This window comes from Corvus hawaiiensis, chromosome 26, assembly GCF_020740725.1.
Source record: "Corvus hawaiiensis isolate bCorHaw1 chromosome 26, bCorHaw1.pri.cur, whole genome shotgun sequence".
Lineage (NCBI taxonomy): Eukaryota > Metazoa > Chordata > Aves > Passeriformes > Corvidae > Corvus > Corvus hawaiiensis.
This window is the reverse complement of record NC_063238.1, coordinates 36,005,231-36,028,152: the sequence shown is the minus strand read 5'-3', so window position 1 is coordinate 36,028,152 and position 22,922 is coordinate 36,005,231. Positions and strand designations below refer to the sequence as shown.

Below are 22,922 nucleotides of genomic sequence, written 5' to 3'. Positions count from 1 at the left end.
ATGAAGCGCCCCAGTGTGAGTGTTTCTGAGAAGGGAAACGAGGGCTGTTGACTCACATGCTTCAAAACTTTGGCTCTTCAAGAGGAAATGGCCAGCCCTGTATGTTTCCTCTTCCCATTTTGTAAGATTGTGGAAGAGGAAGGAAGGTACACCATTATTCTGAAAGTAGTGAGCAGCACTGTAGCAGGGTGAGAAGAGGGTTATGTGGTCAGTCAGGGCTGCTGCTCCAGTGCTATTCAACAGTTTATAATTATGCATTTTAAAGATGGAAAGTTCATATAAAATACGCCATTATTTTCTATCTCTTTGAATAAGTTTTTTAGCTATTTCTTTATAAATAATCATTATACAGTTGAATATGAAGGATACTTAATCAGACAACACTGTGATTTGTTATAAACACTACTATGCATCTAAATCATTAGGTATCATACTAATTCAATGAGAAAATAGCTGGGCTTTTATCACCTTAAGTAAGTGAAACATGCTGACTATCATAAGTGACTTCACAACTGTAGCAGACCATTCCCTTCAGTGAGATGTTCAGGATTTATTCACTTAACTAAGATAAGTGGTTTTCAGAGATGTTACTGAAAATTGGCCTATCAGACAAGAGAAAATCAGGCTTCTGTTTTGGTGAGATTCTTGAAATTCAGTGATGTATGTAAGTTTTCTTAAAGGAGTTTTGTTCTCTTTAGATTTAACTGACTTCCTTCATCTTATTTATAATATGCTTGTGCATAGTTTAATTTTGTTCCTTTACACAAATTCAAATGTTAACTACGATCTGCTTCAGACTGTCCAAGAGGTTGCAGAGCTTCTGTGAGCAGTTCTGCGGCTTTTGAATGAAGTGAATGCAGTCTGTGAAGTCTGTGTGTACACATGCACATCTATATATCTTCTTCTCCTGTGTTGCAGATTGGCCACATCGAAGGACAGCCAGAGAGGAAAGGGGTCTTTCCAGTGTCCTTTGTGCACATTCTGTCAGACTAGTCAAAAGAAATCAAACAAATCCTAAACTTGAGCATTGCACATTCTTCATGCAAGACGGGCTTTTTTAGCAAAAGCGAACGCTGCTGCCTCCCTGTAATCCTGTGCACAATTGTATATATAGCTGCTGTTACAAATTAAGAATTCATTTAAGTTTCACCTCATGAGGTTGAATTATATGTATTGTAAATATACTGTGTTATTCTGCCTTTGCCAGTATTATGGTAGCCTTGGAACCTGGCACGCCTTATCGGGTTTGTTGAAGCCATCCTGGGCATTTAGCACTTCCATCTCTGTCCGTGCTGTCCCAAAAAAGTGGACTGCCAGCTTTCCAGCATAGGTGGTCTCTGTCACCCATGTAACTGTACAGCAATGACTGTTCCTAATAACTTGGTATTCTCAATATACAATTAGCAGAAAGTTAGAATGAGTGAATGGTTTTGGACAATTTAAAGATCAGTCTGCAGTTCATAAGTGTATGCAGTTTACAGCTATGAAACCCACTTTGGTATTTATTTAATGTAGTGCTCAGTTAAGTGTAATTATGAAGACAAATATTCACTGACTTTACAGATAACAGTAATGTTTTACAGTGTGCATACAGCATTTCATGTTTATTACGTGGACCTATGCCAAACTGTGATTGCAGTTCCCCTGTGATATTACCTCACTATAAAAAGTTACAAATTTATTTCATTCAAAAACTTATTTTAATGAAAATTAGTCATATTGTTCTTTAGTAGATATATGTGAAATTTGCTGGTTTCTTTCACTGAATTCTTAGTAACCAAGGACTTGTAGCAAATGTTAACTGTTGCCATTGTGCATGCATTTAGATGCTTACTTGAAACCTGCCTTTGTACAAAAGTAGTACTCTAGTCATATAGCTACATTTGAGGAAAAGAACATTTTACCTTAATTGCTATTCAGATTTAATGTGAGCTTGCAACAGTATTTGTTTATAGCTAAATTGGCTCTTTGAAAAATGATTTTGTGGGGTTTTTTTCCTCTGTCTTCAACCTTGCTAAAAGTTAGTTACCTAAAATAAAAATTTTTAGTGGTGAAATAGGATAAATTTAAATTATTTTTAATGCTCTAAAAAGTGAAAGCTAAGATGACCTCTCGATCAGGCTGGTAATGATAGATCTCAGATCACAAGGATCAGGCTGGTTTTCATGGAGTTCACCAAACTGTGACAGTAATGGTCGTAGCCCAAAGCACAAAGTAACAGACATACTGTCAAAAAGCTAATTTTTAAGAAAATCTTTGGAAGGCTGCATTTGACCTGAGGTTTCTTGAAAGTCGGTATAAAGTTGCATTGCCAGAAAACACTTCCATGTTTTACTGGAAACTTTAATTTCCTGTGTTACTTTCAACATAATTTTTAATCTTTTGAAACATCATGTGGTTGTGTTTTTCCCATGGTTTGTCTGTAGCGGGTTCCATGACTTTCATATGTAGTTTTGTATTACTTGCTTTAAATGTTATTTTGGCTTCAGTACCTAGTGCTGCTATTTCAAAGCAGATTGTCTTGGCTGCATGGAAAGATTTTCATTTCATAAAAGCACATCTCAGACTTTCTGAGGGCTTTCATTTCTAATACAGTTTTACAAGACTGTAGTCAGTGAATATTTAATTCTGTTTGTGGTTAATTTAGAAACAAATACCAGTCTAAATCCCACACAAAAATATGAAAATCATTTATCAACTGTCAATGGTTTTATCATTTACAAAAAAAAATAATTCAAAAAAAATTATGCAATGAGTGAGTGAGCCTGCTGGCATCTAATCTTCAGTATTACCAGCTCCAGTATTTCAGACTTTATTCTGTTTTTATGGAAAAGAAGTCAGGTTTAGCATTTATTTAGCATTCCATTTTATCCATTACTACAATGTTTTAAGTTGCATTAAAGAACAAAACCTATTCACTTTTGTGGTCAATTGTATTTTTAAGTGATCTTGAAATAAACTGATAAATGCAAATCATATAAAGAAAACCTAGGCATGTAAAATTATGTAGAGTCAAATGTCTATTCTTTTCTACGCTCTTTAAAATAGTATACATATGCATTTTATAAAATTAAATGAGTTCCATCAGGAACAATAGTTCTGTTTATTCTGGCTTATTGTGGGTTATAAGAAATCTGAAAATGTATGATATTGATTGAGTTTAAGTACAGTATTATATTTGAACTCAATGAGCCACTGTCTGCAATTTTGTATATGACATAGTATTTGGAAAGTCTAAATCTTTATGGAAAATTAGCTGATAAAGGGTTGGGGGGAGGGGCAGGGGAAGGTGCCCCCAGAGGGGGAAGTTTGCTCTGCAGATGATGTCTTATTTACTGTTGAACAACAGTTGCTATTTATTTTTTTATTACATAGTACATCAACGTGTACAGAAATAAGATCTGGTCATGCCACTAGTTAAAATCTTGAGTTCTCATTGAATGTTAAGGTAAAACATCAGTACACATGTCTATTCACATGTATTTAATGTGACAGTTTTTGAGTACTGTATGTGTTAATTTCTACTTTTTTAATATTTAAAATTGCTTTTAAATAAATGTATTCAGTTGATCCCAGATATCTGAACAAGGCCCTTTTTGTCAACTGGAATATCTTCTAGGAAGAAAGTCTGGATTCCAAACAGGTAGAACTAAGACACTTGAAATGTTTTCTCTTGAATATAAAGCACTCCTTATATAATGCAATTAAATGTGTATCTCTTTAACAGCTGTTAAATATGGATGCAATTGCCTTTATCTGGAAAACTTTACTTACTAAAGTTAGCATCAAACCACTTGTTTTGTCCCTGAGTTTCGATTGCTTTCTCTCTGGCCTCAGCAGGCTCTGTGGGCTCCCAGCCCCCTCTGTGTTGTTTCCACAGCAGCCCGTGGGGCAAAGGAACCATCCACAAACTCTGTCCGTGGGCAGGATCTCCCAACCCAACAGCAGCTCTCACACCAACTAGAGCAGTACTAGCCTTTCCTGGATGGAGTGGCTTTGTTGCTTAGAATTTCAGTTCTGACCCAGCTTGCAGAGGTTATATTTCCCCCTGACTCAGTTCTTGGATGTTTCTCATTTAAGACCCATTCCTGTCAAAGCTACTCCGAAATGAACAAATCACTTGAAATTGCTAGAAAGCAACGGGAACATCCTTTAGCCAGAGGAAAAGCTGGAGTGTGAAGCTTTCAGATCTGGTTTGTATCAAGAACAGTAGCTGCCACAGCACAAGGCTCAGGAGAGTGCTGTGGTGAGAGCTTCTTCAGACTGAGCTGTGGCACTGGTGTGGTGTCCCACCGTCACAGAACATTCTGCTTGCTTTGTCTGCGGCTTTCAAATCTACATAGGCTAAACATGGAATCTACATAGGCTAAACATGGGGGGTTGGAGCAGGGACATACGGATGTGGGGCAGGAGAATCAGTCTGGTTAAATATCCTGCTCTTTCTCAATTTCTACTGTGTCACAATGTTTCAGATAACAGCATTCAGAGAGACATTAATTCTAACGGCCTCAGTTCTCTGTCCTACTTGTATTACGTGTTCTTCAGTGACATGTATTGATTTCCTTTCCTAAGTCACAATTGAGGTGGATATCTCATACACTGTCTGGAGCAGCAGAGAACAAGACAAATTCTTGCCCAGAGAACTCCCTTGTTGTTCAAAGTTTCAGTCTCCTTACCCTTCTCCTGGCAAACCTCAAGCTCATAATTAAGCAGAAAATTGGCAATCTATATCGATGAAAGTAGTGCAAGTATTAAATACCAAAGAATGAAACTCAAAATAGCTCCCTACTGCACAACAAAAACCAAACAGTTCAACCCTATAAATCTGATTTTTTGTCAAATTCTTCCCCTCCTCAGCTCTAGTTCTGTGTGACAGTTCACCTGAGCACCAACAGAAAACAACTTTATTTTCCCCTGCTCCACACTGTTACAGTTTCATGCCACTTCCTCCCTAGACTTGGAACCCTTCTGTGCTGTGGAACCAGAACATGACAGAGGAGCAAATGTCCCTAAATAAATAAAGTTCCGCTTCAGACCTTACATTCTTACAGAGAGCTTCTCACCTTAAGAGTTTAAGGCTCTTGGGGCTGCTTTTATTAGACCCTTTAGCTTTTCTGAAACAGCTGGAGGTTTTTCAGGTGGATACAAAATGCACACACAACTGTAAGATGTTTTCCTCTGCATAGCTGCAAGACAACAGTTGTCTTATCTAATACAAACTAACCATTCTAAATTGTCCTAATGACACTTCTAGGGCTATACATAACATGATTTACAGCTCTGTCATCTGCTGAGGGAGTGCTCAGGTTTCTTCTTGAGATAAGCTAAGTGCTGTTTGTCAACTCGTGCTTAAGCTGACTCTCCCCCCTCCCCCCCCGAGCTGCGGCAGGCACAAAACCTGCACGTCTTGGCTGGTTCTGGTCAGCTGCTGTTCGGGAACAGTAAAAACGATAGTGCGTTACGGTACAGGCTCTGCCTTGTTCCTCTGCAAATTACAGAACAGATCCCCCCGGCTGCAGCAAGGCGGATGTCTGCTCCAGTCCTTTTGTAATGGTGGGGGCAGGGAGGAGCAGTTTGTGACAGCTGTCACATCTGCTAAGCTGTCAGAGCAGAGAGGAAGCTGATCGGTCATTTTCTGCACCACCTGAAGAATATTTTGAACGAGGTTTAAGCTTACCTGGAACTTTAAAACCAGTGTTAACTCTGTTAATGATGTTCCTACCAGTTTGACCTTGGTTCTTGTAGTGTCTGATTGAAAAAGCCCTTCCCCTTGTGCTTTTTGCTCTTCTCTGAAAGGCTATGTGGGACTAGGTCCATTTCCACGTGGGATTTTTTCCCCCAGGGCTTAAAGATAATTTTGTGCCTCAGTTACCACCAGAAATTATGAACCTGATTTCTCTCTCGCAGTACCATTGAGTAGATGAATCAACCGTGAACAGTCAAACACAGCTGTTCTAGAATGGCTGTATTAGAGGTTGTTTCATTGTATTTAACTTTGTTCACTTCAAAACAGTAGCATTAGGCTTTGTTTTTTGATAACTAATTAATTTGTCCAGTCTTTTCTTCAGGGAATGCCCAGGAATAACTTAATACCTCTGCTGGTAAACTTACAAGCTTAAGTCTTAAGCTGCTCTTAAACCTAGTTCAGTAATGTTTTTCATCTCTCCCTGCTACAGTTAAGTGTCAACAGTCCCTCTGAGCTGGAGTTCTTAGTCTTTAAATAAAATTCAAAAACTGAGGTATCAGAAAGGACTGGAATGTGCTCCTGAAATTCAAACTGAAGGAAAGACAAGCCACCTTGAGCTGAATGTGCACAAAAGAGGTCAGCAGCCGCTTGGTGATTAAGCAGGGGTTTGTCAAGGTTTTCTGGTGGAGCCTGCAGATTTCCTTAATGACCTGGTGACACCAGTGGCCACTTGCTGCTTTTGACACCTGAAAGACAAAGCAGACATTTTTTTTCAAGTAAGTAAAGGTTCTACTGCCTGTAATCACCTGTCTGTTCAGCAGACCATCCCATCCATGGCTTCAGATCTACATATCCAAATATCCCTTTATGCACTGTAGGGTTTGAATTCAGAGCTGTAGCCCTACTTTAACAACTGTAGGCAGGAAAGCAAGAGCCCCAGGTAGCTGAGCAGCAAGTGAGCTGCAGCCAGCCACATGCTGTCATTTCAGCTGAGATTTTTTACCTACCCAAGAGCTGGAAAAAAAGCCTTGGGGAGCAATTCCAGGACCACTGCAGTCGTTCTGACCTCTGTGGATAGAAGCATAGGGATGAAGGGCAGATTTGTGATCCAGGATATTCCTCAGTCTCTGTCCTCCCTACAGGAACTGGGCCAAGCTCTGCAGAAAGAAACAGGAGAACAAATGCTAAACCTGCCTTGAGGGTGCACAGAGCTGCTGGTCTGCTTAAAACAGAAGTTTGACAGTCTGGACATCTGGAGAGCAAGCAACAGCTTCATCTGAAGTGAACTAACACCAAGTGACTGGAAGATAGGGAGTTCCAAGGTTTTTGCGGAGTATGGAAATAAATCTGAGCTCTACAGGTGTTACAAGGTGGAGGTGTGAGAAGAGCAGGAGATGGGGGCCATCTCAAACCACAGCTTGGACACCTATGAAGGAGTATAAATTACTCCATTGTTGATGTGAAGATCAATCATAAGGAGTCAGCAGCTCCTCAGTGAGCGTTGCCTCTAGGCTAGCCATAGCCATTACCTGAGATGTCAAGGTAATGCAGAGACTCCAGTAAAGTGAATGTTCCTTGTCCAGAAGAAGCAGCAAGATCTAAGCAAACAACACTTGGGGTGGGAGGGCAGCAGGGCAGTGAGACCATCTGCTCAGCATTGTGCAAGTAACTGCTGTAATTGCTGGGCCCTGGAGAAGGAGCAGAAGGGCCTGTGCCTCCACTTTTGGCTGTAAGCAAGGAGGTGCTGCCGCCCTGACAGAGCAATCTCTGGCTGCAGCCTCACACAGGACCCAGGTCCACCCTTAGATGTGGTTCTGGTACTCCCACTACCTCCTTGGAGGAGATCTGGAACAGTCACCTTGCTTAGGGACAGATCATCCTTTAACTCAGCACTTACGTTCCCAGACAGGACTGTCTGGATGAGACGCCACTGGGTCCAGCAGAAAAGTTCCTTCTGTTCCCCCTTCCGTGCCGGGATGCAGAGAAATTGAGAGAAAAAAACCACAAACCTAGAAATTTGGAGGTGGAAAACGTCTCTCTACTTTAAAACCCTTGAGAGCAGGATTTGTTCCTCTCACTTGCCCATGGCAGTGTTCCATCTAAATGTTTTTCATGCAAAGTGTAACCCCTGGTAAAGTTTATTTAGATGGAGGCTGCCAAGGGCCATCGCTTCCCTCTGTCTGTAGAGCAGGCACCTGCTCTGCCTATGATCCACAGCTTTAGCCGCTAGCCTGGTGGAATATAAAAGAAGGCACCTAAAAAAGAAGGAATATAAAAGAAGGAATATAAAAGAAGTGTAGTACTTCTGCATAGGGGTCCCAATACCTATGTGACTTCTCAGCACCCCAGCCTCACTGCTGCCCGTGTCTCCATCTGCTCTGGGCAAAAGACAGGACTTGCAGCCGTTGTGGCAAGACCCCAGGCCTCAGGGGCTGCAGAGTGAACTGGAGCATCACAGCCCCCTGCCAGTGACTGAGAGCAAAGCTGGGCAGCAAAATGCCATTTAGAGAAATTACCTTAAGACATGTTACCCACACCTAATCCCTGTCCCTTCCTGAAAGGGATTGATGGTGCAAGAGAACAACAGCATCTGTTGCTGGAGGGAGAGCTTCCTGAGGAGCAGATGGGGAGGCTGTGTCCTGGGGGGACCCTCACTCCTCCTGCAACCAAGATGTCATCAGTTGTCAACAGGATGGACAAGGTGAGGAAGAAACAGAGCAAGGTGCCTCAGAGATGTCACAGCTGCTCTGGACTCTGAGTGATGAGATGGAAGGAGCTCTTGGGGTTTGAAGGAGAAAATGGGCCTTGATGACTTTTTTTCTTTGATCCTCCAAAGCTAGTCTTATAGACAATGTCTCACTGAAAGCGGCTTGGCTGCCAAGCTGGATAACCAGGTCTTGACCATAGCAGGGACCAACACCTGCATTTGGGGTTGCCAACAGCCCTGTCCCGGGATGTCACTCCTTCCCTGGGCACAAGCCTGCAGCCCCAGGTGCTGCTTGGGCCAGGGCAGCTCCAGCAGAGCCTGCAGCCAGGAGACTGGTGGAAATGTCTAGGTTTTGTTACATGCATTTGAAGCCTGCAAGGTGCTCAGGCATGTGGCTGGTCCCCTCCCATGGCTGCAGAGCCTCGCCCGTGCTCTGCTATGCTGTGTGTGCTTTGTGCGTGCTCGTCCAGAGCAGCCCGTGAGGGCAGGGCCATGGCTGGCTCCTCATGAAGGGTCTCTCCTGGCCCCTTGGGCTGGATGTGGGGGCTGATGCGAAGGCTCTGACCGGCGCCCCATCCTTCACCCCCGGCCCGGCGGGGAGAGCACCCGGCGAGTGCCGCTGCCCCGCGGGGGCTGCCCGGGGGAGCCACAGCCGCTGCTCCCGGGGCGGCGGGGAGGGAGCATTGTAGGGGACCGGGATCGGGGCCGGGCGCGGCGAAGGTGCCGGGGCCGCCTCTCCCTCCCCCCCGCGCCGCTTCCTTTTATATCGATGCGGCACCGCCGCCCGCAGCCACAACCTGCGGCCGTGACGCCGCCGGCAGCCGGAGGGTCGAGGCTGCGCCCCTGCCCAGGTAAGGGCTGCCCGCGCCCCCCGGGCGGGCGGGCGGAGCGGGGCGGGGAGGCAGCGCCGAGGGGCGGCTCGGCGGGAGCGAGAGGGAGATGGGGATCGCCTGGGGAGCCGGGAGGAGCCTGAGCGGAGCCGTGGGGGGGGGCACCCGTGGGGAGCGGCGGGGCGGAGAGGAGCTGGGGAGGACCGGGGGGAGCCCCTGCCCCGCTGTCCCCCATCCCCGGGCGGGAAGGAGCAGCCCCGCACAGGATGCTCAGCGATGCCCGGGCAGCCCCGCGCCTTCCCGGCCGCCTCCCGCGGCGCCGGGCGGTCCGTGGGGCCGCGGAGAGAGCACAAGGGCGGCTGGAGGGAGCTCTGGCCCAGCTCTGCTTCCCCCAGGGCACGGGGGCTGCGAGGCCGCCCGGGTCAGGAGAGGCCGGGGTGGATCCCCTCCCGTCTGCGAGAGGGGTGACAGGCCAGGGACGGGAGGTCCTGTGTGCCCTGGGTCCAGGCACGGACGTGGCAGATCCAGCGAGCGGTGTGACAGCCCTCACGCTAACCCACACCAGCGCCAGTCACTGCCGGGCTGAAGCCGAGCAGCAGCACGCTGGGCTGGCCGGCCTCGGGAGGAAGCCATGGTTTGATCCTGCACGCCATGGGTGCTGCTTGGGGCCGTCCTGCGCCGGCAGCAGCAGCAGTGACTATGTTAGATGGAGGCTTCTTGTACTGCCAGTACAGATGCTAGGTGCCAGGCCGAAGACTTATTCGTTGTCCTCGTTCATGCAAATCTTGTACCTAAAGTTCAGCCCAGCAGCCAGAAATGTGCTGGACTGGCTGGTGAGAGGGCGAGCACTTCTGCTTTGGGGGATCTGGTACTTCCTCCTCTGGGCAGGAATGGTGGTGTGGTTGTGATCATGACTCTGTGTGAAAGCTACCCCTCTCTTGAGCAAGCTCTCGTGTTTCAAAAGTGTTAGTGCTGAAACAGAAGAAATAGCATAGAGCAGCTCAAAAAAGCGTGAAGATTACCTGGCTGTATGGTTTAGAGGAGAGTTACCCTTTTGCCATTTAAAAATGAACTCTCATCCCTAATAACCACTTTTTAATCTACAAGACCCAAAAAGCCATGAGGGTGATGTTTATTCAGTGGTTTGTTAGGTATGTGATTAAAAGAGTAGAAAGGCCCTTTTTTTTCATTCAACCCACATCTGCACCCCAAACTGAGAAGTGCTTTGAAGAGATGTGGGATTTTGGTGGAAGTTTAATGTCCTCTTTGTTTCAGAGCTTGACTGAAACCGAGGTCGGCAATGGCTGCCACCTGTTTAATGTCGAGGAGGCCAGAACTGATGCTCTGGGGAGTGGGGGAAGTGTTCATGGTGCCTAGGTGTGCTTTGAAGGACCCTCTCAGGCGCACACAGACGCCCTTGGTCATTTCAGTGCTTGGCGCTGCTCAGGGTCATCTTGCCTTAGAGAGAGGCTGCATTTGGCTGCACAGCTCCTTCTGTGTTTCCTGCTCAGCAGGGATCAGGAGTCCGTGCCTGTCCAGGCAGCAGGATGCTCTCCAGCTGCTGTTGCAGACAGCAGTCCCTACCTGCTGCTCACTCTTGCCCTCTTGGAGCACTGCTCAGGCCAGAGGCCTCATTAGTGCATTCTCTGACAGTTGTCACCGCTTGCTTTCCCAGGGTTGGTGATGTGGTTTCCTCCATGGCTCAGCAGGAGCCCCTGGCATTCAGGAGCTTCTGAGCAGGACTGAGGCAGTGCTCTGCAGGGACACTAGGAAGTGCTCAGCATCCAGTAGGAACAGTTGTACCAACAGGACTTTTAAAGACAATTCCAATAAAGTCCAGAGCATCCTTTTCTCTAACTGAGATCGATAGTTCATATCGCTCAGCAAGGAGCATGTGCAATGGATTTTCAATAATCAGCACAGCTCAGGCTTGAAGAAAAAAATATTAGGCCTCATTCTGTGCCTCTAAATGTGAGTGTGCCCAGCAAGAGCACTGATGCACTGAGAAGCTGATGCACTGAGCAGAGTTAAAATGTTAATGCTGCCACCGAGCATGGAAGGGCACAGCCACTCTCAACTACTATTTATTTCTTTGTACTCAAAGTTATCAGAGGATAAATAGTGGCTCACAAAAATAAAGACTGGTATTTGAGATACTTCCTGTGCTTGTTGGAGAACAAGGCCCAGACTATTTTGAAAGTAAAAGCATATTTCCTGTGAAAAACTGCTGAAGTGACGTGCGAGATTGTTTCAGAGCTGGAGGCACAGCTGCAATGATTCAGGCCAGCAGTGTTGGCAGCTGGATGGGGGGGCTGGGCTGGTATGAGGCAGAGTGGAGGGTGCTGAGCACCAGCCTGTCTAAACCTGCAGACAGGGCACAGGCACTGCATCACGTGCTGCTCTTGCTGCCCTGGGCACAGGAACACAGGCTGTGTCCTCTGGCTGCAGACAGCCTCAAGGGCTTGATTAGAGACTACAGGTTGGTCTGCCAGCAGGTAGAAGCAGACCTGCTCTGGTTGAGTAAGTACATGCTCCAGAGGCTCCGTAGAGAGCCAGTGTGGGTCTCTGGGCCACCCAAGCACAGAGGTGATCCCTTTGTGGGTATCAGGACTGTTTCTGTAAGCTGAAAGTCATTCCTGCATTGCTCTCTCCACCCTGACTTAGGAAGCTTGTCTCTGAGGTTAGCTCCGTCCAAGACCTGTCCTCCTGATCATCTGCTTTAGGTATTCGTTTAGTGCATTCCATGGCAGCCAGCTTGCTTATCGGCTAAATCACTGCCCCCATGCAGATCTGCACGGTTCTGCTGGGAGCTGAATCCAGCTCTCTGGCTCCCAGGCGCCTTCTCTCCCCTGCAGCAGCTCAGCTCCAAGGGAGGAGGTGGCTGGGAGCAGAACACAGCCCTGACAGTCTGCTGGAACACAGTTGCTGGAGCTGGTTTTCAAATCTGCAGCAGGGCTGTATCTCGCAGTGGGTAGGAAGCACTTTGCACGGTGTCTGCAGTTACTCAGCTGTTGGAAACCTTTGTTCTGTGCTGTTCTGTGTGGAGCTTGATATAGCTTGAATTTTTTTTTTTTTTTGGTGCCTGAGTTCTATTACTGTCCTTGCTGGGTATATTTTAAAACAAATACTCCACACAGGAATTTATTCCCTTGAGGTCTTTCTGCACTAGAGATGCTCAAACTGATTGTATGTGTGACCTTGTGGGATAAGTCTTACAGGTAGCTTTGATTTCCATTCCCAGCAGTTTTTCAGGTGGTGCAAGCTGATTTTCTATCATCAAAAATGCATTTTTTTCTAAAATTTCTTTCTAGAGATGGGTTTGCTATCTGTTTTGCAACAATAATATAAGATCTACTCCAGGGTATCTAGTGAACAAACTCATTATTTCTCAAAGGCTTGCTAGATAGAAAGGGAAAAATACCAAGTGTTCTGACTACAGCAGAAAACTAGGAATTTTGTCAGAGTCCTGCTAAGACAGGACATAGAAAGACAAGAAATAGGACTGCTCCAATCCCAAGCATCTGCCTTGTTCCCAATCTTGAGGTCAAACCTTCCGGCCACATACCTCTCTATTTAAGAAAAAGATGTAGACACAAGTTGTAATCTGTGCTATGCAAATCTAATCTGTGACCTAATTTGTTGTGATACCATGAAGAACCTGTCAGTAGCAATCATTGTAACCTGTGGCACGGATGCACTGCCGGCTTTCCAAGAGTGCTCGCTTGCTGTAACCCCAGAGGGAGCGGTGTCATGCCGAGTGAGTACATTTGGGCTCCTCCACTGACAGATGTGGGGAATAATATACAGACAACTCTCAGATTACTTTTGCTTTTCTCTTAAAATGGATGTGGTATGGGCCACTATGTGTGGAAGGGAACCTCTTCTGAGGATCCCTATGGAACAGGCTGGTTTGAAATGTGTGGGAAGGAAAATGAGGTGCAACTAAAACTGGACAATTTTCTGTGCATGACATAATAGCTGTTTACCTGTCTGTCGTTCATTCCCCATGACCTTGGCAGCATCTTGGATGAAACCAACTCACTGGGTGAGTGGTTAGAGGAGGGACTTGTCTGAATTACTTCTCACCAGTGGGAGCTGTGGTTGCGTGGGCTAATTCTCAGAGGGCAAAACTGACTGGTTTCTGGTACATCCCCTTTGGGCCAAGTTTGTTGTCCTCTAAGGAGAAAAAACAAGGTCTTCTTTGGTGTGTTACTGAAAACATAGCACCATCAATCTTGCTCTGCAAGGCTAAAGAAGGAAGGAAGGGTTTATAGGTCAGGAAAGCACAAGTAATAGGCTGAAAAACTGGGAAATGTATTCCTAGGTCCCTGCACCGCTACATCTGTCAGGGAAAAATCTTAACTGAGAAAATGCTTCTGTATCAGAAACAACAGAGCTGAGCTTCCATTTTGATTGTTCTAGAAATAACAGTTCTTCTTTTTATTTTTTTTTTAAATATCCTTCAAATGCTTTACTTGAAAGTACTAAATTAAAATTTGCAGGGGCATGCAGTCTGTTAACAACTGCTAAAATCCATGTCTGGTTAGTGAGATCATCAATCCATTTGGACTTTGAGATCCAGTAACCTAGATCCAGTAAGATGCATGTGCATGGTCTTCTGCCTCCCCTGCTCACCCTCACTGGAGCTACCTGTGCTGCTGTTAAGGCACTAGATCTTGAAACATCTTCTTTATTTTGAGCCTCCTCTTTATTTTCAGTACTTTGTTCCCTAGCATACATTAGGTGTATGTTAGCATAGAACACTTGCATTCTGCTAGTAATTTGTGTGTTCTTTTTGTATTTCAGTGTACTTTTACCCACCCTGAGCACTCAGAGCTCAAGTTTCAATGTGTTAAACGTTGATTTTTGTTCACTTCAGGCTTTTCCCTCCACCCACTCACTTCCTCTCACAAATGTTTCCTCATTTCACCACATTTTCACACCCATTTCTAGCACAGGGTTGCCTCCCACTGAGGGCAGGCTCAGCACTTCATCTACCGTTCACCTCTGCGGGAGATGGGTGACAGATCCAGGTGTGAGAGAAGCAGAGGCAGGAAAAGGTGTTTGCCCATGTCGGGAAAGGCACAGTGGCAGGGAAAGGGGGTCTGGGTGCAGGTGTATTTTTGGGCAGCAGGAGCAAAGGCTTGTAAGCAGGGTGGGTGCATGGGTGGAGGGAGTGAAGGTAGAGTGCAGATGGTTTTATATGTGTCCTCATGATGACGCACAGCACAACCTCTGCATGTGCACAGCTGGGACACAGCTGGGTGTGCGGGGCTGGGACCTCTGAGGGTTGAGGAAGGTGCATCTCCAGACCACAGTGCAGCCCGGCCAGAGGCCCTGAGCCCAGCACAGGCAGCTGAGGCGGCACTTGTGATAGCTCCAAGTTTTAATGTGCAATTTTCTTCTGTCTGCTTCTTATGTTTAACAAAAGATTTCTCACCTCCCCTTGGACAGCACCAATTTCTTAGCTACAGGGAGTGCATCTGACAGCTTACAACCTGTTAAAAAGAGGAAAAAATACCACGATGAAAATAACATGTCTGTAGTTTTAAATTAGGCAAGGGCTAAAATTAGTAGGAACAGGCCTGTCTGTGGCTATGCAAACCAGCAGAGAATTAACATTCATCTGATGCTGAGCAAGGAAAGCAGAGGTTTGCAGCTCACACTTCCTTCGCCTTGTCCCACTCCTGTCCTTGCAGCTTTGCCTCCCCGCAGGGCTCAGTCACCAGTTAGCAGAAAGCTGTGCAGATGCCACTAACCTTGTGCCAATATTGAGTGCTACTTTCAGCACTGTGAAGTGTTAGCAACAGCCAGAGCATTTTTACCACACTCTAATTTCTTTGCTCAACTGCTGTGAATGCAGCTTTGGATGCATCATGCTAAGGTCACTTGTCAGAGCCTTGGATGTGGTCTGAGTTCCATTCTGGGGCCCAGATCTACCCACAATTTCCTCAGTGAGATAGGAGCCCCCAAGACACTTGTTTCCTCTTCCCAGCTGTGGTTTACTTTCCTCTTCTGTAATTGTGTTTCTGTTAACAGGGCTGCAGTAAAAACCCGTTGCTGAATTATTCACCTCACTAGAATAACTCTCGGGTGATTTGGTTCTTTGCAGACTATTTTTCATCCCACATCCTGGCATCGTTTTCATTCGCAGCATGACCCATGCAAACAGGTTTATTGGTGCAAGTTAAAGTGTGCAGTAGACTGGTGGAGTGATGTGCTTGAGGAATGGAAAACAGCCAGAGCCTTCACCTCTCTCCCCCCATCCCTGGGAACTGCCGTGCTAGGCCTTGTGCCCACTGCCAAACTCCAGGGAGTGAATGTTCTTCCACCCCTAGCATATCCATGAGGAATCAGAGGTCACTTGGAAATCAAAATTAAACAACGCCTTAGTGCAGCTTTGAAAAGTTTACTTAAAGGGCTGGAGTTGCTCCAGTGCGGTTGAACTGGTGACCTCCTGCCTGTAACAGCGCAAGAGAGGGCTCTGGTTTGGCTGTCAGCAGCCAGGGGTGGTGCAGAGCTTCACCCTGGGTGGCAGGGCTGGATTCACGCTCCTTGCACCATGCTGCCAACTGGAGCATGCAGGGTGCAAAACCAGGGAGGGCTGGACTGCACTTTGCTGCCCAGAAGCCGCTGGCAGGGGTTGTACTGGAGGCTTGTGAGGGTGCCTGGGCTGCTTCAGGCAAGGGGCAGGGACCATCCCCAAATGGCAAAAGCCACGGAAGACCTGAAGTTGGCTTGCGTCCCTGGGTTGCACCTCCTCTGAACCACCCCATGGAGGGACAACTGGAGGCTGTCTCTGCAGGCCTCACCCAGCAGCGTGCTCCTGGCAGAGGACAGCTGCTGGCATCAGGGCAGTTATGTGATGGATGATTTATGTTCCCCCCAACTCAGTGTCTTGCCAGAGACATAGGGACAGAATGTGATGGGGAGTATCTCTGCGGTCTGCAAGCTCCAGGGACGATTTTGGCTTCCGTGGTGGTGGGTCTGGACTAGTCAATAAAACTCAGAGGTAAAAAATATGAGCCCAATTTCCAGGACTCTTCTGGCAATCCCAGGACTGAGGAGGGCAGGTGCTCCTGCCTGTGAATCCTAACTCTCACTGAAAGACTCACTGATGACCAAATACCATCTTCTGTGCTTTACTGGGTCTGTCAGGCCTCCTGCTTACATTGAAGCATTAAGAAATATTTATTGTATGTGTTAGTGTTCTCTTGTCAGTGCACTCTGAGTATGACTGATATCATTGCCAGATGTCACGGGCAATGGCCTACAGCAATCCATCAGATGTGAATGAAGAAGCCACTACCATCTCTGTTTAAGGACTGCGACCACGTTTCTTTCCCAGAATTACTGCTTTGAAAGGAGATGGTTTTAGGAGTGCCTCCAAGTTACAAATCTTATAGCAGGACTTCTTGTGCCGAGGATCCACCACTGATACATCCTGGTTATTGGTGTTACTATAATTGCATTTATGAGCAAAACCTGTTTTAGGTCCACTTGCACCTGTTCTAGGTCTGCTGCTACCCCCTTGCATGCCTGGACTTAACATGAATCACAACATTTATGTTACATTTATGCATTGAGGTATGAATGCACCCAGGACCTGTATCTGCTGTTCATACCAAAAAAAAAGATCTTTTAAACTTGTTGAGGTTCTGTTTGGTCTCTCATCTTTTTCTTAAAAAATAAACTACCTGATGTGAGAAGCACTTGGTGGATGTACTCAGAACTTTTGTTCTGTGGGCAAAGGCCACCTGGGTGGTGACTGTGCCACCCCACATGCTTTTGCACAGGGCTCCCAGGAGATCATATAGCTGGGACAGGACCAGTAAATTTTTCCCCCTGCAGACTCCTGCAGACACCAGTCAGTTTGAGGAAGCAAGAAAGGAGAGCAGAGGCCCAGAAGGAGAATACTTTGTTCAAGTGAGCTCATAGAAAAGGACTAATCCTGATAACCTTGTGTGCCCAATAAGCCCACTGTCAAATTGGAGCATTTATCCAGAGCCCTTGGAGAGGACCATCTCATCCAAGGCCACCAAACAGATCGTGGCCTACCAGCACATTGCCCACTGTTGCGTGGGTTCGGAGCTGTTCCTGGGCAGTTTTCATAGAGCTGAATACAGATATTTGCATGCTGCACAGTGTCTGGGCTTTTCTTCTTCCTCTTAGCCCTGTTGGGCACTGCCGTACGTGTGTCTGCGAGGGAAGTCACGTTCTCAGACAGTGCCCAAATTGGTGTAACTTCCCCTGGACAGCAGCGCCCAGAACTGCAACCCCGTCTGCACCAGCCCTGCTGGGGAAGGGGAAGGGCAGAGGCTCCTCTGCAGGGGGACTTTGGTGAGGAACTTCCCCTGTATTTGTTCTCCTCCCCTAGTTCCTCATGCATGAGATGATCTGAGTCCTCATGCTCCCCCTGTCATGTGACATTCACCAGCTGGGGTTTCTGCAGCAGGGGATGCTCATCTCCCCTCAAGAGGAGCCATGGGTTTCCTGTGAAATCCCCCTGTGGAATAATAGCACGCACCCCATCCACATTACTACCCATGTGTCCAGCATGCCTCAGCCTCTCATCAGCCCTGCTGCTGGGGGAGCTTTTGGGGGAGATTTTGGGGAAACCGGAGCCAGCCCCTGCTGGCCCTGCCTGCTGGGGTTCAGCACAGGGAGCAGATTCCCCACTGCTGGGAGCTGCACTACCTGCTCTAGCACAGGGGGACAGGAGGAAGGTGAGCCATATTTCTGCCCCCAGCGCCCCGCCTGCAGCCATGGCAGTGCCCTCCAAGCCTTGGTCCAAGGGCAGGTGGTGGTAGTTCACATCCAGCTCAGACCCACCAACTTGCCAAGCTGGTCTTTCTCCAGTTGCTTCTTATCTTCCTTACTCTCTTCTGCAGGATGGAGCCCAGACCAACATTCAGGTTTCACTCTGCTCCCTTAAGGTTTGACCCACTCATTATCTGTCAGGCATTTGTGGGCATGTTCTAAATATTTGTTTTAGATCATCTTTCTCATAGTGTGCTGAATAGTTTCTGAGCTGGAAGAGCAGGCAGAGCATTGGCCTGGGAACAAATTAAGCTACCCCCTCTTGGTATGTTTTTACTTTGTTTTGTTTTCTTTCCTGCACTATTTTGTTGGGCTCCAGCTGTACTGTGAATTTCACTAACATCAGTAAAACACTGGCAAGTTCCTTGGTGGATCTCGGCAGGATCAGAACTCTTTGGAGATAAAAGCATATCCGATTGTGTGAAAGAAATATTTTCAGAGGTCACTGAAATTCAGTCCCTTATCCCAGAGCCTCCTTTTGCCCTAGACACTAATATTTCAAGTGCAGTAGGTGAATTTAGGTTCCAGCCCCATGAGAAGATACACTAGTTAATATCGAGAACTTTAGAAATTGTCCTTCCTCTCTCTGATGTCATTTTTATCCCTTGAGTGTACAGAGATTAAAAGATAGTTGATGCGCATACTAAACATTCATTGTACATTTCCAGTATCCAACTGACCTCGAATCTAGAATGAAATGAATTTGCATTTGTTTCTAAAAGTATCTTATTTAATGAATCAAAATGTCAACACATTTGAAAATTGTCCCACATGAGACATTTGTATCTTTTAGAGTTTAAATTGCTGGATCAATGTCCCATTAATACTAAGGGTGTTTAAAGGACAAACCCTCTGCCTACTGCAGTGAAAATTTACCCCGAAGTATGACATTTCACCTGCCACTGAGTGTAAGATTGTTGAATATAATGGACTGGAATAGCAAGATTTGCACATGCTGGTAACAAAAGCGGGTAAGCAGAAGATCCCATTACACCTTTCTCCTTTTTTTTTTTTCTTCCCCCTTTTTCAGCCATTAAAACTTGCATGCTCTTTGCAGTTTATATTACTGCACTATTCAGAAGCCCATGCCTGAATTTGGGCATAGTTTAGTCATGTAACATATGGGTGGATAAAGAGAGCCCTGAAGAACTTCCACTCAAAAGGGTGGGAGGAAATGAGAGCACCAGGGTACACCCAAGGTCTTGTAGCACAAAGCCTGGCTCCAGCTTCACCAGTTCCTGCGCTGGACCACAGAGCTATGAGCCCCATCACATGCTCTCCTGGTGGCAGCTCTGCTGATGGACAGGGCTTTGTCACAGCTTGTCTCTGCCCTCTGTGTTGAGGGAGCAGGAGGACAGTTGGAAAGTCAATCCTCTCCTCCTCAAATGAAATACGGAGACAACTGGACTGAGCTATCGGCAAACTAAAGCGCTGCAAATAATCTGAACCCAGGGGCCTGGTGGAGCTGAGCCTGAGGCGAGGCATGTTTACCCGAGGAAGTGCCAACATAACCCAGGAGAACATACCATAAAATTGCACCACACTGTCCCTCCCTTGTGCTGTCACGGAAACCAGATGCCAGGATGGAAAAGCACCAGGAGATGAATAAAAAAGCTCTGAGTGCCAGAGAGCCCTGCTCAGCCCTACCTTCTGCTGCAGGCCATCTATGCTTCCTGACATTCCCTGGTCCCCTGCCAATTCCCATCAACAGCTGTGGTTTGTGGTTGTAATGCTCAGCATTTGTCTCCTCTTTCTCTTAGCAGACCTGCCCAAAAGCTGGATGTGCAGCATGCAGCAGTTCAAGAGTCCCAGGACTCTTAGAACTGGCCTCTAATCATGAAAACAAATCCTTCTTTACTCCTTTATCTTCCCCAAGGCCTGAGACACTGCAAGTGTGGATTTGTAAGGCTTCTGGACCCTTCTTACGGCGTTTGTGAGGAAAGGTTACATAGCACAGTGCTTTATAATATATCATTTTCTTTCTTTTAAAGAACAAGGAAGTGCCAGCAGTAAATCTAAAGATGGATTGCCAGCCCAGAAGCAGCCTGCTTACTGCATTTAGCAGATAAAATGTTCTTCACCATGCTTATTCCCAGTTTCTGTGTCTATGTATTGCTGTTGAGGCTGCAGCTTGGGTAGGAGCAGATCCAAGATGTTAGCAAGTGTCTGTTAGGAATCCCACTCCCTGTTTCAGGAGGCCCCAGAAGTTCATTAGATGTTTAATAGCTTCCAGTCACTGCTGTGCTGGATGGACCTGAACTGGTGACGGAGGGGGGAAAGGTTCTCTCACACATTTACAAACCCTGAGGCATCTGTTCCCCAGACACAAATTTGTATAATTCCCCTAAACCACTGATGATCTGCCCTGAAATGATACTCCCATTCCCTTAGGAAATCCCTTGGGTTGATATCAAGTAGATAGTTATTTTTGGATTCTTTCCCAGAGAGAGTGCACTGTATTGCTCTGAACCCTACACACCAAATAAATATATCATTCTACTGTAGTAAAGGTCCAAAAAGTTTTATTGAAGGGGAAACAGATTATTAATAATTAAGGGTAGTTCACTGTATTGGTTTTGAGCCAAGTAAAGCTAATAGAGGGGTTTTTTTTACAGCAGAGATAAAAGTGTAGAATATTGAGACAGAATTGATTGCAGCATTTAATGCAACATAAAGTCAATTAATGAGCTGCAAGGGTTAACTCTGCATTTAAGTGAAACATGAAGCTCACAAGCAATGTATTAAGCATTTTTAAAGATTAACAAAAGCAAACAAACAAACAAACAACCCCCTCCCCCTTTTGATTAGTAAATGCCTGTATTTTTTTTTCCTGAGAGAGAAACTCATATGGCCAATATTTTTACTTCTTTTATCCTAAAGCTCTGGGTGCTTATATGTATGTGTGTGCTTTTCCCTTAGCCCCTTTCAGAATAAAATAAAGCCTTTACAAGAAGGTGAGCAGTGATTAATTCTAAAAAAATTCTCCTACGGCTGCCTGTGATATTCTCGTGGCAGAGATGGACAGTAGTGTAGAGGGAACAGTCTTTGACAAATACTTTTGTAAGAAAGGCTCTAAATGAGGAGAGTTCTAAACTGCTACATGTTTGGACCACCCCAAGTTGTTTATTGTCTACCCAATTACAGTTTCTTAATTTAAAAGTGTATTTTCTATTTCTCTGCAATACCAGAAGAACATGACACTGAAAAGAGAAAACAGAATCCCTGGGTGAGTAGTTGTATTAATGAGGAGGAGGAAGGTTTTAAAATGTTCTGCACTGAACAATTTAAATGTTTATTACAGAATAAACCTGCAGCCATTCCTTCTCACTGACAGCCATTATATTGTAATGTTGTCCCTTTGCAGCCTTTCCCAAACCATCCACTTCTTCTGAAACCTTTGTCCAAGTCTCAATATGACATGAGGTCTTTTCCTGCACCATGGTCTCCTACTTTCTGCCTTATTTCTTGGTAGCCATTCAGTCTTCCAATGGGCACACGTGCCCCTCTTTGCCATCTGGCCACATTCAAGTCCTGAGTGCAGCCCCCTCTGTACTAAACCCAAGCTTGTCACAGTCAGCTGCAAAGCCTTTCACAAGCTCAGGGGCAGAGTCTGTCATCCGAGCAGCAGCGTGTTGTGCCTTAGGACAGAAGTGACCCCATTAAAACCATTTAGAAGCATGCACACTTATGACTGGCTCACTGCCCTTATGCTTCTCCTTGCTCTCACATGGTTCCCCAGGCCCTCTCACATCTCTGCTTAACCTGGTCTTCTTTGAGCAAACCACAGAAATGTTGTATTCTCTACATCTGCCCCTACCAGCCTTTTAAAGTAAAATTCAACTGATAAACAATTAAGATTAAAATAATAATGGGAACATAATGGGAGCATGAAGGAGCAGGTACTATTTGTCTTTTCTTAGAAGAGAAGAAAATATAATTGAAAAATAGACTCTTGTGAACAGTGTAACTAATGAAGTGTAATTTTCTCCTGATTTGTATTCTGTGTGCATTGCATTTCCCACTGGATCTTTCTCAGTGTGAAGCTTCTGGGCTCCTCCCTGTTTCCAGCTCTCCCCTTCCCTGCTATGTTCCCAGTGATTCCACTGCAGTTCCCCCAGTCTCTCTCTTACCTCTTGCCAGGCAGGAAGGAGATGACCCAAGCAGGTTGACTGGGCAGTATACACATGCTGTTGACTGTCCAGCACCCTAAACCAGATTTCCTGGGTAGCGCAGGCTGTATGTCCTGGGACAGGAAAAATGGCTACCTGTCACAGGCCAAGGGCTCACAGGCAAGCTAAAAACCAGCTCCAAATGATCAGCCTCACTGCAAAACATGTAGTAGAGATGCTGTGCTCTCCAACTTTTGTGCCCAGGTTAGTTGGTTTAGGACAAGCTTGGTGGTAGAAAGCCAATGTGTGCAGCAGATCTCAGCATTTGTGTTTTCCTCTCATCTGTGACTTAGTCTGCAAGCTGCTTGGAGCAGGAATTGCACCAGTGTTTTTGTAAGGCACTGTACAAATATTTCCAACTTAGCTTTTTGCATTTGAAGTTACTGAAGTTTAGTGGTATCACTTTAGGCACTTAGAAGGTGTCAGAATGGGAGGTACCCCTGCCTTCTTGCTTAATGTCACACAAGAAGTCAGAGGTCAGAAACATGGTCTAAGCTTCAGAGTTACAGCCTGGCACTCACAAGAGAAGACTATTTTGCTTCTTTCTGTTTTTTAGCTTGTTCACTGCCTGAGACAGGAATAATTTAGAATCAGGTGAATATGACCATGTATTTAAAAAGTCCCACTGGTTTGTGACACAATCCTGCAGAGGTGGCATGGTCATGGGGAAAAGCTGTGTAGTCTGATCATTAACATAATAGGAACCTAAG

At 46.0% G+C, this 22,922-nt stretch overlaps 2 protein-coding genes across 7 annotated transcripts in view; both read left to right on the top strand.

Moving 5' to 3' along the window:
* Positions 1–3,793, top strand: part of ASAP1 (ArfGAP with SH3 domain, ankyrin repeat and PH domain 1) — a 146,195-nt gene extending 142,402 nt beyond the window's left edge. For all 6 annotated transcript variants that reach the window (XM_048329092.1, XM_048329089.1, XM_048329091.1 and 3 more), the window contains one exon: positions 919–3,793. In XM_048329092.1, coding sequence (XP_048185049.1) covers positions 919–993 — 75 coding nt within the window. In that variant the 3' untranslated portion in view covers positions 994–3,793. The remainder of the gene's footprint in view (positions 1–918) is intronic.
* A 5,360-nt stretch (positions 3,794–9,153) lies between these two features.
* The window catches only part of CYRIB (CYFIP related Rac1 interactor B), a 97,060-nt gene continuing 83,291 nt past the window's right edge, over positions 9,154–22,922 (top strand). The window contains exon 1 of the mRNA XM_048286418.1: positions 9,154–9,244. The gene's annotated coding sequence lies outside the window, so the exon portion shown is untranslated. The remainder of the gene's footprint in view (positions 9,245–22,922) is intronic.